This window comes from Cetorhinus maximus, chromosome 6 (genome assembly GCF_964194155.1).
Source record: "Cetorhinus maximus chromosome 6, sCetMax3.hap1.1, whole genome shotgun sequence".
Taxonomy (NCBI): domain Eukaryota; kingdom Metazoa; phylum Chordata; class Chondrichthyes; order Lamniformes; family Cetorhinidae; genus Cetorhinus; species Cetorhinus maximus.
In genome coordinates this window covers 94804884-94821707 of record NC_135884.1, presented here as the reverse complement: position 1 = coordinate 94821707, position 16824 = coordinate 94804884, and the positions used below count along the sequence as shown (strand labels likewise).

The following is a 16824-nucleotide window of genomic DNA, read 5'->3' as shown; positions in this document are numbered from 1 at the left end:
TTTCTTGCTTGCCACATGCAAATTGTGGTGGGGTGGGCAAATGCCTGGGTCCCTGGAGGATTTCTCTTCCATTTGCCCCACTTACTGGGATTATGTGAAGGTGGGTTTTTTACTGTTTCCCAACCTGATCATATCCCCCTCAACGGTTTGTTTGGTAAGTTTGGTTATTTTGGTTTATGCTTCTCCCATGGGGATCATAACATTGTCAATCTGATTGCTTAGCCTTTAACCTGGCCTCATGAGTTTAATGTTGTGATGCTATTTATTCTTGAAACAAATTATAACAAATAATGAATAACTTTATGATCTTTTTCTATTTATAATCTTGTAGCTTTGGAATTGTCATCTGGGAAATACTAACCTGCCAAAAACCTTATAAATGTAAGTACAACAGAGTATGCATTTCAATTGCTTAGGGCATGTGGAGAAGTTATTCTTTTTGATATATTATAAGGAGCATTTGTCAGTCTTGATCAATGGTAACGAGGTGCCTGGGCTTATTAAGAAACAAAGGGAATCCTGCACTGAATTTTATTTAAGTATATTTTAACTGTATCTTTTTCATTACACACATACAGTGTGATACAACGGATCCATTTTCAGGCACTTTCCATGTGTGAATAATCCATGTTTGCATATATTATACATATATATATATATATATTTGCATATAATCTAAACCATGGACCCTATTTTGGAACCACTGTACCTAATCCTTTAATTGATCATTAATGGGAAAAACAATTATACTGTATTTGAAGCCATGATTTAGAATTGTAGAAGAACAATGCTGCATTTATTTTTTAATGCAGCAAAACATGTTTACCCACTTGATTGGTGCATTTCTCAATTTCTTCCCCGAGACCTCTTGCATCATCCGGCATCTCTCTCCTCCCCTGCTGTGTATTCCGCAGTTTTCTGCAGTGTAGCTGCGTGCAGCTCATCGGTTTTACATTAGACTGGGATTTTTAAGTGATCACCAGATTGTGGAGAGTGTCACATCTCATTCTGATGTAAATATTATACTGGAATGGGTTCCATGTTGTGGTTGGGGCTTCTGGTGCAATTTAATCGGTGCACTCATCATTACTGAGTGTTTTTCATGACTGTGTCCATGTGCAGTCATAGAGGAATGTTGGGTTAAGAATCACAAGAACAATTTTAATTTTATGACCTCACACCCTAGGCCTAACCATCTTCAGCTGCTTTATCAATTACCTTTCTTCCATCATAAGGTCAGAAGTGGGGATGTTCATTGATGATTGCACAATGTTCAGCACCATTCGCGACTCCTCAGATAGTGAAGCAGTCCATGTACAAATGCAGCAAGACCTGGACAATATCCAGGCTTGTGCTGACAAGTAGCAAGTAACATTTGCACCAGACAAGTGCCAGGCAATGACCATCTCCAACAAGAGAGAATCTAAGCATCGCCCTTGACATTGAATGGCATTGCCATCACTGAATCCCCCCTATCAACATCCTGGGGGTTACCATTGACCAGAAACTGAACTGGACTAGCCATATAAATACAGTGGTTACAACTGCAGCTTACAGGCTAGGAATTCTGTGGCAAGTAACTCACCTCCTGACTCCCCAAAGCACGGGTCAGGAGTGTGATGGAATACTCTCCACTTGACTGGATGAGTCCAGCTCCAAAAACACTTAAGAAGCTTGATACCGTCCAGGACAAAGCAGTCTGCTTGATTGGCACCTCATCCATAAACATTCACTACCTCCACTACATATGCACAGTAGCAGCAGTGTGTACCACCTACAAGATGCACTGCGGGAACTCATCAAGGCTCATAGACAACACCTTCCAAACCCATGACTGCTACCGCCTAGAAGAACAAGGGCAACAGATAGATGGGAACACCACCACCTGGAAGTTCCCCTTCAAGCCACTCACCATCCTGACTTGGAAATATATCACTGTTCCTTCAATGTTGCTGGGTCAAAATCCTGGAACTTCCTAACAGCACAGTGGGTGTACCTACACCACATGGACTGCAGCGGTTCAAGAAGGCAGCTCACCACCACCTTCTCAAGGGCAATTAGGGATGGGCAATAAATGCTGGCCCAGCCATTGAAGCCCACATCCTGTGAGTGAATTTAAAAAAAAAACCTTGCCAGTGTCTGCAGAAAGGTTATACAGGCCCAAGGATATGAAGGTCATGTCACTGCCACTGCCTATCACAGTGGGTGGATTGTGCAACTTGGCCTTAGTCTGAATAAATTGCAGTCAACACTGTTGATTTATATCTCAGATAAATGGCCTCTTGAGGTGCCTGTTTCCTCCAAAAACCAGCAGTGTTTCCTTTCTATGTCACATTGCTGTCACCGATGTCAGGCTGGTCAGACTGGGGGTTGGTAGCAGTGCTGTAATATGAAATGGACGTTACTTTCCATTGTAATTGGAAGCTGTGGCTCTGTGTTCAACAATTCACTTGTCAAGAAACACATTGTGGAAATGGCCAAATTTTAAAAATCCAAAGTTGAAGAGCAAACTTTTTTGCTGAGCAGCGAGCATAGAAGAATTTGTGCAATTTCTAATTGTGACTAGAAATGTGTTATATTATCTTGTTCAGTTGAACAGAAACACTGGTCTCTCATTGTTGAACTGTAGCTCTCTAATTTGTACCCTGTTTTCAATGAAGTTTCTCTTTCTCAGTTGCTTTAAATTCTCAGCATTTAAAACTCTGCGTAGAAAAGGGTGACAGGCCAAACTTTCGGGATATTCCTGCAGATAGACCAGAATCATCTGATGTACTCGTTGACCTGATGAAAAAGTGTTGGGATGAGAACCCTGATGAACGCCCGACCTTGTTAAGTATGTTTTCACAGTCACTGACATTATGAAACATTTAAGATCATGGGCAGAATTTTGCACCTTGCGGGCGGGCACGCGCCTGACCTGATCAGGCGTAAAATAGCACGAGAAGACATTGGGCGAGTGTCCCGACGTCATCCCGCACACGCGCAATCTTCAGGTTGGTGAGCGTGTGTGGGTATTGGAGCCATGCCTGCCACCAATTAAAAGGCCATTTAAGGCCATTAAAAAGCCAATTGGTCCAGGTTTTACATTGCCTGTGCGATTTCGCGCTCACCGCACGGGCATAACGGGCAGGTGGGCAGCCCACATTTTGCACAACCTCATCCAAGGGCAGGATAAAAAAGGTCAGCAGCTTTGCCATTGTGAGTAGTGAGGAGCTTAGGAGATAGTTTGCTGCTGGTTGCTTATTTTCACTTGACAGCTTCATCTCAGTTCTGAGCTTCATTCTTAGCATTTCCAGGCTTCATTTCAGGACTCATTGGTGTCTCCAAGGTCCCCGGAGGATTTTGACCATGTGGACCCTCCCAGGTATCAGGCAGCTTTCTGTAAGCTTGGTAATGGGGATTATGCTCTCCACTGGTGGCACCTCCGAGGAGGAGGAAGAGAGGGTCAGTAGGGTGAGGAGGCCAGGTGTTCCCAATGCAGCTTCCAGGGGAGTGACTGGTGTGAGGAGAGGCGCAGGTACAAGGGGCGCAGGGCCAGCTGGCAATCCAAGGCGGAAGGGGCCACAGAAGATGCCACTATCCTGCTGCCAGCGTTTACAGACGGCGATGCAGTGCCTCAATATGTCAGAGGTGCAATGCCGAAGGAGACTCCGCCTCTCCAGGGAGGCTGTGACCTCCTTTTGTCAGGTGATTGGGCCTGAGATCACCTCCAGCTATGTGGCTGGACACCCCATGCCAGTGGCTCTGAATGTCACAGTGGCCCTCAACTTCTATGCCCTCCGGCTCTTTCCAGGGGTCAGTAGGGGGTCTGTGTGGAGTCTCCCAATCAGTTGTCCACAGTTGCTTCAAGCTGATGACTGATGCTCTATTCAGCTGGGTAATGACATTTATTCATTTCCTTATGGACGAGGCCAGCCAGGCTGAGTGAGCCAGAGGGTTTGCAGCATTTGCTGGGTTCCCCCATGTCCAGGGTTCAATCAACTGCACACATGTGACCATCAAGGCGCCAGCAGGTCAGCCGGGTGCCTTCGTCAACAGGAAGGGCTTCCACTCCATGATAGTTTGTGACCACAAGATGCAGATTCTGCAAGTCTGTGCAAGGTACCCTGGCAGCTCCCATGACGCTTATATCGTCAGACACTCCCAGATGCCAAGGCTATTCAGTGCTGCAGCCCAACTGGATGGATGGCTGCTGGGTAACAAGGGCTAACCATTGAAAAGGTGACTTGTGACACCTCTCCACCCACGAACAGAGGCAGAGCAGTGTTGCAATAGGAGTCATGCCTCCACAAGGGCGGTGATAGAGAGGACTGTGGGTCTTCTGAAGACATGCTTCCAATGCCTGGACCATTCAGGGGGAGCACTACATTGCCCCCCAGAGTGGGTGTCACTGATCGTGGTTGCATGCTGCGCTCTCCACAATTTAGCACTGGTAAGGGGGGACCCATTGGAGGAAGAGGATCTTGACGCAGTCCCTCAGGCTGCCACAGAGGATGAATCCAGTAGCGATTCAGAAGAGTGGTGAGGAGAACGCTGAGGGCATTGAGCGAGACCTCTGTATCCTTCAGTGAAGCAGGGACACCAGGGGCACCTTGATCCAACGCTTCTTTAGCTAGGCTGGCAAAGATCTGCTTCCACCTCATGCCAGGGCTGCCTCCTCCATCCAGGATGTCTGAAATGACCTTTTCATTTGAACCCAAAGTCCACTCAGTGCCTGTGCAATAAAGTTTAGAGCCACTCACGTCCAGCATTACATACTGGCATACCCTGCACCAAAAAAAAAGGTGAAGCATACTCAGGTGTTACAACAAAAACAAAAGTTTTGTAATTTTCACAATCAAAACAAGTTAACATTAACATCTCTGGTGTTCATTTCCACACCAGTAAAAATAAATAAAACATTACAAAGCCGAAGATCACCTGTGTCCTGTTCCTTTTGTGCTCATGGTACCTTCAACTTATGCTTGCGAGTGCTATGTCTTGGTGCCCCCCTCGCTGGCAGTGGCATTGGAGGCAGCCTGCTGACTCTGCTGTTTTGTTGGCCTTGATGACCTTAGCTGTCGTCCTCTGGCCAGTGGAGCCCATGCTGGCCCCACCTGGGAGGGAGCGGCCAGTGCCACAGCTGGCATCCTCCCAAGTCATCGCAGCCTCATCAGATGCCACGGTCACTGGTAGAGGGGCGGAAGAGCTGCTGCCTTCATCAATAGTGCCCTGAGAGGAGCCCACAGAGATGACAAGCAAGTCGTGTGCCAACGTGAGGTCGCTCTGGACCTCCCTGCTCGCAATTGATGGACGGGCACCTAGCTGGAATAGTGGATGCCTCATCCATCTCCCACACTGGTAGCGACCACCTGAAGTCAGTGCCTGTGTGAGGGCTTGCGGGTCCAAGCGCAACCCCAGGAACCCCTGATTCTGCCCTGGGAGCTGCATCTCCATGAGAGTTGCCATTCTCTCTATGGGGGAAGCAGTGTGCTCGGCTGTGAGGGTTAACGCAGTGCTCATGCTCTGCATGGACTCCTCCACAACGGAGACCAAGGCACGCATACCCGCTGGATCCTCCCGCACATCCCGTTGGACATTCAGCTTCTGCCAACTAATGGATGACTCTAGAGGCTCATCATCTGCCTTCGATTCAGCATCTTCCTAGTCTCCAGCAGTCCTCAGATTGCTGGCACCCTGGGCACTCTCTGCCTTTGCCTGCACCTCAAGCGAGTGTGAAGTGCCCTCACCGCTGTGCACTGACATGCTAGCTGAAGATCTAACGCCCACCGAAGTGCTGGTATCTGCACTGGTGCCAATTCAGAGAGCAGGTGTGATGCAGGTGCAGCTGAAGCCTGGTGGTCCTCAGGTGTCAGGGTTTTCGAGGTCCTGTGATTGAGTGTGTGCTGGCGAAACTAAGGGAGAACAACAATATGTCATTAGTTTAAGTCATCACGCTGTCACTGTGCATGGCAGGCATCCTGGTGAGACAATGGAGATCTGCATCATGGTGCCATCGTCTTTCAATGATCAATGGGGACTCCAGTTTTGAGGCTCCCATCAATAAAAAGACTACACAAGAACGTTTGCACTATCCAAAACTCTCACCTCTGCACTGCACTCTTACCTTCGTTTGACACCCCGGCCTCTCCACGATCGGCTGAATGATGTGTGTGGCGCCTCTCCAACTCCAGGGCATCCTGCTGAAATCTGGTCAGGATTAGGAGGTTTGGGGGGCTTCCACCAGTCTGTGATCTCTCAATGTTGTTATGGCTTGTCTTCTCCTGAAAGGCAGAGGAGCATTGATTAGTCCACTCTCTGCCTGCAGTGCTATTGCAGCCTGGCCAACCCCTCCTGAAGAACACCTTATAGTGCATCTGAGTCATGGCCCTTGAGCCGCAAGGCACTCAGTCCAAGGAGCCGGGGCTCACCCCCTTGGCCAGCTCTGGCGTCATTGACAATTGGCACTCAGACTCTAACACCCCTGAGCTCCATTGGGTGGGGGGTAGGGGAGCGGTGGCTGCCAGCCCTTAGCACTACTTCACATTGATCCATGCCAACACGTACTCACCCTTCCAGCGCGCAGCAGGTCATTGAACCTTTTGTGGCACTGCATCCACGTGCGCCGCACAACGTCGTGGCTGCTGACCTCGGCTGCCACCTCCTCCCAAGCTTTTTTTGTCTGATGTGGTGGCCTCCTCCTTCCATTTCTGGGACAAGGGTCCCAGCCACCTCCTCCAATAGCACCGTAAAGCGCACGTTCAAAAACCAGGGGGCAAGCGCCCACCAGACCTGCCCTCCCGCCTGGCGTCTCCAGCCGTTGTTGAGGCCATAGCTTCACTCTCCGGAATGCAGAAGATATGTTCTTCCCTGGCAGCCTTCAAGGAGCTGCCTGTGCCATTTTTAAACCACCAGCCGGGTCGCCATTGGACCTGGCGCCTGACAGGCCCCTGCCCGGCCCTTCCCGACCATTGGGAAGCTGTGTTTCACGCTGGGTGGGCGTTAATTGGTCAGCCAGTGTGAAATCGCAGCCATGGGCCGATCGCGGGTGGGGGCATGTTTCTCAACCGGTCCTGGGCCTGCTGATTGTGAGCGCCCACTAAGGGTAAAATTCAGGCCCATGGCATACCTGCGGCAATAATTATCCTGATAATTGCCAAGGAGTGGTGTTCACAACCTCCCACTTCCATCATCGCCAGCCATGGGTGTACCTTTCACCTCATGTCTGCTATGTTTGATTCCATTCATAACCTTCGCTGCCATCCCTTGGGCCGAATGGCCTGTTTTCTGTGCTGTAGTGTTCTATGGTTCTAATTGTAATGTAGTTCCTTGTGGAAAATATATACTCCTGGCCTTGTGTATTGCACAGTCTCTGACTCACTCCATCACAGCCTCAAGATGGACTTACTACCTCATTAACACAAAGCCCAGATGCTGCCATTTTGAAAATAGTGCCTGTTTCATAGGATCAATCTCTTAATTTTGCAAATTGTGGTCTTATGATATAGTTAGGACCCCTACTGCAATTTTAAAGGTTTGGAATGAGTGACAGTCAGCCTGTGGGCAAATTGGCCTCAGTTCAACCTGGAGAAATCTGTGGAGTGGTTACAGTGGTTGATTACAGTGATTGCAAATATGTGCAGATTTACAGTTTTTCTACCTTTTTTGTCACAGAGTGTGTTTATGAGCTTGAACCAAAGCAGTCAAATGAGCAGGAGCTTCGAATTGCAATCCAGACCTTGACACAACAGGTACAGTTTATCATAGCACTGTGCTGGCCTTGTCCCTCATGGAGCTTCTACCAAACTAGTGATTTGTTTCTTGTTGATTTGATTCTGATGGCATTGTTCAATTTGTTTATTTCCTCCTTTTTTCAGCCAACTTGCCCCTCTTCTCTTCTGAAGGCACTGACTGCCCTGCTTGAGGCCCTGTTCCTCAGGCGATGGGCACCCTTCTGTACAACCCTGCAGTGCCAGTTCTCCTTGTGGACCTGGGCAGTACTGAATGTTGGTGTGCTATTTAACCATGGTGGGCATTGAGCTCAGACCTGATTCTGACCTCACCCAGTTCCTAACAAACACCCAGCGGGGGCCAGGAGTGGGAATCCTGGCTTAATTTTTCCTCCATAGCTGTGAGGTCAAAGTTAATGCCCCTAGTGAGGATGGCACTCACTCAATGTACAGTAGGAGAAATGATACTTTAATGACAGGTGACACATTTCTTGTGTGGCTCTTAGCTCAGCACTTCAAATTGCTGCATTATTACCAACCACTACAAAGCGTTAAGAGCTCACCCTAGTGACATACAAGAAAAGTGTGAGAATGAGCGAGTGAGTAAGTAAGTATGCTTTTGAATTTTACTCTTGCGATATTGCAAGAGGATTCCTTAGCAATGACACTAACATTACTGCAGCCTCTTCCCAGGTCATCGCAGTAAAAATTTCCAGAACACCACATTGGATTAGCACCAGTGTTATCTTATTACAGTACAAATGCTTCTTCCCAATGAAGGAGCAGAAAACGTTGCAACCCAGGAGTTTTATTCACTGTAGGCACCGACTGCAATTAAAAAAGCTTCCCCGATAAAAATGAAATAAGACTTGCTCGCACTAGGTAAATTAAGAAGTGATTGGGTGACATTAAGCTTGTGTTTGTAAAGTCTGTAGATTGTAATAGGGAGGGAGGAGGTTCAGGCTCTGAAGACCTGGCGAGGAGTGAATTAGAAAAGAAGACAGTGTAATTAGTCTGATTGAGGTAGTCATGAAATTGGAGGGTTAGGAAGGATGTGTAGTTTGAGATTTTTTGCAGCCTAGCAGCATCCAGGGAGGAGAGCTGCAAATAGCTCTGATCGTAGTTGTGGGTATGTTGTTTCTTTTGATCTTATTACTATTTTTTTCCTATGCAGGAGTCACAGTGTGTGGATGGACATTTAGACCTGAGCACTCCAGGATATAGTGAAGACCTCAGTGTCCTCTGTGGTAACCAACAGGAACTGCTTTCCCAGACTCACATTACTGTCCAAATTAAGGAACAATATACTTGTACCAGCGTGGGGCACCTTATCAATCACTGGACAACAATCTAACCTTCAGATCCATAATTTTTAATGTTTTTCATAACCAAGAGCAGACTACCAACCATTGAGTGCCATATCCCCAGTGTGTCTCCTAATCAGCTTGGCCCAAATTGAGGGAAGCAGAGAATTTAGAACTGACCTTGCTCTCTGATATCTAAATTTACAGCTCAGCCCCTCAGCCCCCCTTGAACTTCATTAATATTTATGTTTCTGACCTTTCCTGTGTTATGCAGCATCATTGTCAGGCAGCATTAGGGAGAGGCAGTGGCATAGTGGTATTGTCACTGGACTAGTATTCCAGAGACTCGGGTAATGCTTTGGGGACCCGGGTTTGAATCCCACCATGGAAGATGGCTGAAATTTGAATTCAATAAAAATCTGGAATTAAGTCTGGTGATCACCATGAAACCATTGCTGGCTGCCTTAAAAGGAAAGGAAACCTGCTGCCCTTACCTGGTCTGGCCTACAAGTGACTCCAGACCCACAGCAATGTGGTTGACTTTTAAATTCCCTTTGATAAGGGATGGGCAATAAATGCTGGCCTAGCCAGTGGTGCTCACATCCATATAAATGAATGAAAAAAAAATCTGTGGGGGAGGAGGTGATCCCAGGGTAATGTCTTAAATGATTGGTGAACCTGCAGGGATGATGAGGAGAACTCTCATCAGGTCCCCCCCATGAGGGGCTTTGACTTCTAATCAGTTCTTCCTGACAATGAGAAATGCTGAGCCAATTAAATCACCTCCAGTGTAAAACAAAAGCACAGAAATGGGCTACTCACATTTCCATGGCACCGACTAGTTGTGCTAATCTGGTACCAAGTACCAAGGGCTCTTAGTTTGAGGATTGACTATAAATACTGACCAAATTAAAAAGTGAGACAACCAAAGGCTAATTGGCCAGAAAAAACATTCACCGGAGTTGCAAAACTAGATTTGAGCCAGCTAGAGGAAGCTGTTACTGATTTGAAACCTGTTAATCTATTTTGTGTATCTCTTCAGCTGCACAAAGCTTTTAACAAAAGAATCTATGAATCTTCAGAAGGTTGCAGTTCAATCCAAAAGCAAAATGCTGCGGGTGCTGGAAATCTGAAGTAAAGCCAGAACATTCCGGAAACACGCAGCAGGCCTGGCAGCATCTGTGGGGAAAGAAATAGAGTTGATGGGCAGAATTTTTCAGTTGGCGGGCGGGCTAGGTGGGAACGGGCGGGGGCGGTTGCAGAGCTGGTTGCCGCCCGTAATGGGCTCCGCGCCGTCATTTTACGGGGCCGATTAAGGGCCGCCCAGTGTAAGACGTGAGCAGTAGCACTCGTGCAACCTGTGCAGGAAGGGGCAGGAGGGTAGTCAGGACCAGTGCTCTTTCGCGCGTGGAGCTGCCTAAGGGAGATTGAAGGGCTTCTGAAATTAATAAATAAAAGGTTTATAAATTTATTTAAACGTGTCCCCTGTGTCACATGAGATGAAAAATGTTTTTATATTTATGGGAATTTTTCTATTTATCTAATAAAAGCTTTAGGAAATTTCATCCCACTCATGGATGAAGTTTCCTAAAAAATGCGAAGGCTGCTTGGCCTTTTCGCCTGCCTGTCAACCTTAAGGTTGGATGGGCAGCGTTTACAATAGCCTTAATTAGATCCTTAACGGCCTTAATAGGCCGTTTACATATTGGCGGGCATGCAGCCGACTCCGGCGAGCACCCGCTGAATGAAACATTGCTACTCGGGACACATGCCTGATGTCATCGTGCGTCGTTTTACGCGTAAGTTGTCGGACCCGTCCCTGCACGCCGACTAAAATATCCTGCCCAATGTTTCAGGCCGATTACCTTTTGTCCAAACTGCTTTTTAACTATTTCAACTTCCCCTCTCTTCCCATGTCCAATGGCACATCAGGCAGGCAAAGCATATGCTTATTTCGCTAGCTAATTTTTCCTGGAACCGGTCGCCAGCCTGTTGCCAGAGGCTATAGCTTGAAGAGCACCACTCCACATCAAGCTTGCTGACCAGGCTCCCACCCTCACAGTATCAGGGGATTTACTGGCTGATAATCAACCTGTTTGGCCACATTATTAATGTACCTACTGTGGCCATCAAGTCCTGAAGTGGGACTCGAGCCCAGAGCTACTGGCTCAGAGGTAGGGACACTACCCACTGCGCCACAAGACTTCATGTATTCCTATTTAGAGTCAGTTTAATTTGTATGAGTACGAGGGAGTGCAAGGTCAAGAACTCTAGCTTTTGCTGTTTCTGTAACTATTTCCTTCAGTGTCAGGTGTTTTATACAAAACTCTGTATTTCTCTGTTTCTTGACAGTATCCATCAGATTACTTTTGGATATGATACCTGAATGGGCTTTTCCTGGGATAAACTGTCCTTCTCTACCTGGTGTGGATGCTTTCAGCCAGATGGATTCCCTTAGACTCGAACATGTATTTTCCGTACAGAATAAGCACAGGCCAGTCTCTGCTGACAGGCTTCTCAATATTAGCCTACACACAGCAAGCTCCAGTGATGCTGAGCAGGTTTGCTTAAAGGATATTCCTTTGATTGATACTAGCACTGGATGGTCAGCCCACTGTTCACTGTAAATGGTGTGCAGAAATTTGAGTGCTTTAGGAGAGAGTCATGTCTTAAGCACTGGGACTTTCCCAGCTTCTTGTTCATGTATGCCTTTAAGGAGGGGAATAAAATTTTTTTATGTGATGTCACCCACATGCTTCAGTTCCTCTGAGTCACCACTAGGCAGCTCTATAGGCCCATTCTTTCGGATTGCACTGAATTACATATGGCAGTGTTGTCAAAAATGACTTAATCTGTATTTTAAAGGGTCTCCATTCAGGAATGCAGAGGTCCTTCTGTTCAAAGATGAATTCCTGTTATTATACCACTTTCTGATTGCTAATGATTCTCTGTTTTGTTTAGAACCTGTTGAGGAACAAAATGAACCTATCAACTTTGTGGGTGAGTCAGTGTTTGTTTCCCAGAAAACAAATGTTACACTGGGTGCCCCTGACACTGTGTTTTCCCAAGTCTTCACTTTAACCTTGGGGGCCTTCTAGTCTCCTGTCTGTGCTGCTTGAGCCGGTCTCTTCTAGTGTCAAAGTAATTGGTCTTGGTTTATGATCCCTGTTTCTGACTGTGTCAATGTGTGTGCACATGTGCGAGTGTGTACTCCAGAGGCTACTTCATTCAGCATGGTGGCACCCCTGGGACAGAACTTTGCTACCCTGAAGCATGGGGGACTGACAGTATAGTTCAGACCCAGGAGCTCAAGCTTTGAACCTATTGGTGGGTGAGGACTGGAGGGGCCTCGCTGTGTTCAAATGGTCTGCCAACACTATCTCTGCCACCTGTCTGTGCCTTGAGGTGAGAACAGAGAAAAAGTGACTAAGGTAAATGGTGCTTTGCCAATGGGGTTTGATAACATAGTGTGAATTGAGTATTGTAAGAGCTTTATGACGTGAGGAAGGACATGAAGCTTTAGAGAAGGTGCAGAAAGGATTAACGAGAATGATTCCAGGCATGAAAGACTTCAGTTACATGGATAGATTTGATAGAGGTGTTCAAAAGCATGAGCGGTTTAGACAGAGTACATAGGGAGAAACTGTTCCTATTGGCATAAGGGTCGAGAACCAGAGAACGCCAATTTAAAGTGATTGGCAAATGAAGCAATGGTGACACGAGGGAAAACTTTTTTATGCAGCAAGTGGTTAGGAGCTGGAATTCACTGCCTGAGAGTATGGTGGAGGGAGGGAGGGAGGGGTGGGGGGGCAATTTGGATTTACTGAGCTCTTGCAGAGAGTCGGCATGGAGAACAAAGGGCTAAATTGCCTCCTCGTATGAACATACAAATTAGGAGTTGGAGTAGGACACTCAGCCTCATGAGCCTGCTCCGCCATTCAATAAAATCATGGCTGATCTGATTGTAAACTCAACTCCACACTCCCGCTTACCCCTGATAACCTTTCACACCCTTGCTTATCAAGAATCTTTTTACCTCATGCCTTAGAAATATTCAAAGACTCTGCTTCCAATGCCTTTTGAGAATGGGGGTTCCAAAGATTCATCACACAGAGAGAAAAAGTTTCTTATCTCTGGCTTAAATAGGTGACCCTTTATTTTTAAACTGTGACCCGTAGTTCTAGATTCTCCCACAAGGGGAAACATCCTCTCCACATCCACCCTGTCAAGTCCCCTCAAGATCTTATATGTTTCAATCAAGTCGCCTCTTACTCTTCTAAACTCCAGTGGATACAAGCCTAGCCTGTCCAACCTTTCCCCATAAGACAAGCTTCCCAATCCAGGTATTAGTTTAGTAAACCTCTGAACTGTTTCCTGCTTGCAATGCATTTACATTTTTCCTTAAATAAGGAGACCAATACTGCACTCTGTACTCTAGAACTAGGGGTCACTGTTTAAAAATAATGGGTTGCCCATTTAAGACAGATGAGGAGAAATTTTCTCTCTGAGGGTTGAGTCTCAGGAACACTCTTACTCTAAGGGCGGTGGAGGCAGAACCTTTGAATATTTAAGGCAGGAGTAGATAGATTCTTTATAAGCAAAGGGTGAAAGGTCACCAGGGGTAGGCAGGAATTTGGAGTTGAGGTTAAAATCAGATCAGCGATGACCTTATTGAATGGCGGAGCAGGCTCGAAGGGCTGATTGGCCTACTTCTGCTCCTAATTCATATGTTCGTATGTACTCCAGATGTGGCCTCACTAATACCCTGTACAACTGAAGCATAAACTCCCTACTTTGGTAATCAAATTACCCTTACAATAAATGATAACATGCTATTAGCTTTCCTAATTATTTGCTGTACCTGCATACTAGCCTTTTGCGATTTATGCACTAGGACACCCAAATCCCTCTGCATCTCACCATTTAGATAATATCCTTTTTTATTTTTGCTGCCAAAATGGACAATTTCACTTTTTTCCCACATTATACTCCATTTGCCAAATCTTTGCCCACTCACTTAACCTGTCCATATCCCTTTGTAACCTTCTTATGTCCTCTTCACATTTAACTTTCCTATCTATCTTTGTATCATCAGCAAATTTCACAACCATGCCTTCGGTCTCTTCATCCAAGTCATTTATACAAATTCTAAAATGTTGAGGCCCCCAGCACTGACCCCTGTGGCACACCAGTCGTTACATCTTGCCAACCAGAAAAAGATCAATTTATGCCTACCCTCTGTTTCCTGTTAGGTAGCCAACCTTCTAACCATGCCAATATGTTACCCCCTACACCGTGAGCTGTTATTTTCTGCAATAACCTTTGATGTAGCACCTTATCAAATGCCTTCTGGAAATCCAAGTACATCCACTGGTTCCCCTTTATCCATAGCACATGTTACTTCTTCAAAGAACTCCAATAAATTGGTTAAACATGATTTCCCTCTCACAAAACCACATTGACTCTGCTTGATTACCTTGAATTTTTCCAAGTGCCCTGCTATAATGTCCTTACTAATAGGGAAAATGTGTGAAACTAAGACAGATGTTAAGCTAACTGGCCTGTAGTTTCCTGCTTTCTGTCTCCCTACGTTTTTGATTAAAGGAGTTACACTTGCTATTTTCCAACTAGTGGAACCCTCCCTGAAACTAGGGAATTTTGGAAAATTAAAGCCAACGCATCAACTATCTCGCTAGCCACTTCTTTTAAGACCCTAGGATGAAGTGCATCAGGACCCGGGGACATTTCAACCTACAACTGCAACAATTTGCTCAATACCACTTCCCTGGTGATTGTAATTTTTTTTTTTGAGTTCCTCCCGCCCTTCTATTTCCTGATTTACAGCTATATCTGGAATGTTACCTGTATCCTCTATGGTGAAGACTGATGCAAAATACCTGTTTAATTCAACTGCCATCTCCCTTATTTTCCATTATTAATTCCCCAGACTCATTTCTATAGGACCAACACTCGCTTTGTTAATTCTTTTCCTTTTTAAATATCTATGGAAACTCTTACTGTCTGTTTTTTATATTTCTAGCTAGCTTTCTCTCCTGCTCTGATTTTTCCTACTTATCGATCTTTTTGTCATTCTTTGCTGTTTTTTATATTCTGTCCAAACTTCTAACCTACCACCCATCTTTGCACAATTACATGCTGTTTCTTTAAGTTTGATACTGTCTTTAATTCCTTGAGTTAACCACAGATGGTGGGTCTTCCCCTTGGAATTTCCCCTTTTCGTTGGAATCTATCTACTCTGCGTATTCTGAAATTTTCTGTTAAATGTCTGCCACTGCATCTCTGTTTACCTATCCCTTAATCTAACTTGTCACTTTACTTTAACTCACACTGCTTTCATGCTCTCATAATTGCCCTTATTTAAGTTTAAAATATTAATCTTAGACCCACTCTTCTCTTCCTCAAAATGAATGTAAAATTCAATCATATTGTGATTGCTGCTACCTGGAGATACCTTCACTAATAGGTCATCAATGAATCCTATCTCATTGCACAACACCAGGTCTAAAGTAGCCTGCTCTCTGGTTGGCTCCAGAACATGCTGTTCTAAGAAGCTATCCTGAAAACATTCTATGAACTCCTCATCTAGGCTACCTGATTTTTCCAGTCTATGTATAGATTAAAATACCCCATGATTATCACCATACCTTTCTGACAAGCTCCCATTATCTCTTCCTTACTGTTAATGGCCTGTACACCACTCCCACAAACGACTTCTTGCCTTTATCATTCCACATCTCAACCCAAACCGCTTCTACATCCTGGTTTCCTGAACTTGGGTTGTTTTGTGCTATTGTGCTAATACCATAATTAATTGAGAGCCACACCTCAACCTTTTCCTAGCTTCCTGTCCTACCTGAATGTCACATACCCTTCAATATTCAGGTCCCAATCTATGTCATCCTGCACCCATGTCTCTGTAATGGCTATTGGATTGTATTTATTTATTTCTATTTGCGCTATTTCCTCCCTCCTGTGCTGTTCGACCCTAATAGAGGAGAGAGTTTGAGATTCTTGTACTCGGTACTGACAAAGGTTTGGCTTGAGGGATGATTTTTAATAGATCACAATGAGATACCTGCTCTGCTACATGCAAAACCCTGGGGATAAACTTCTTTACGGCCAGAATTTTGACCTCGTCAGCCGGGATCGTTGGGCGGCCCGCCACCCGCGATCCAGCCCCAAAAGATTTCACACTGGCTGGCCAATTAACGGCCAGCCAACGTGAAACACGTGATGTAACGCTCTGCGCTGGGGTGGGAGAAGCGCGTGCGCTGGTGCACACATTAAAAGTGCCCCAAGGCACAGAGCTGCCTTAGGGAGCTGAAACATAGAAATTAGGAGCAGGAGTAGGCCATTCAGCCCTTAAAGCCTGCTCCACCATTCAATATGATCTTGGCTGATCCTCTATCTCAACGGTATATTCCACTTTTTCTCCATACTCCTTGATGCCCCTAATATCCAAATATTTATCAGTTTCTTTCTTGAATATACTCAGCGACTCAGCCTCCACAGCCTTCTGTGGTAGAGAATTCCACAGGTTGACCACCCTCTGAGTGAAGAAATTTTTCCTCATCTCAGTCCTAAATGGCCTGACCCGTATCCTGAGAATGTGGCCCCTGGTTCTAAAATCCCCATCCAGGGAAAACAACCTCCCTTCATCCAGTCTGTCTAATCCTGTTAGAATTTTATACATTTCAATCAGATCCCCTCTCATTCTTCTAAACTCTAGTAAACACAGGCCCAGTCGAACCAATCTCTCCTCATACGACAGTCCTGCCATCCCCGGTATC

General features: G+C 45.8%; 1 protein-coding gene across 1 annotated transcript in view; it reads left to right on the top strand.

The window, feature by feature from the left end:
* Positions 1-16824, top strand: part of LOC144681931 (ankyrin repeat and protein kinase domain-containing protein 1-like) — a 42012-nt gene that overhangs the window by 11647 nt on the left and 13541 nt on the right. The window contains exons 4-8 of the mRNA XM_078544107.1: positions 332-381; positions 2675-2833; positions 7654-7730; positions 8884-8956; positions 11975-12013. Coding sequence (XP_078400233.1) covers positions 332-381; positions 2675-2833; positions 7654-7730; positions 8884-8956; positions 11975-12013 — 398 coding nt within the window. The remainder of the gene's footprint in view (positions 1-331; positions 382-2674; positions 2834-7653; positions 7731-8883; positions 8957-11974; positions 12014-16824) is intronic.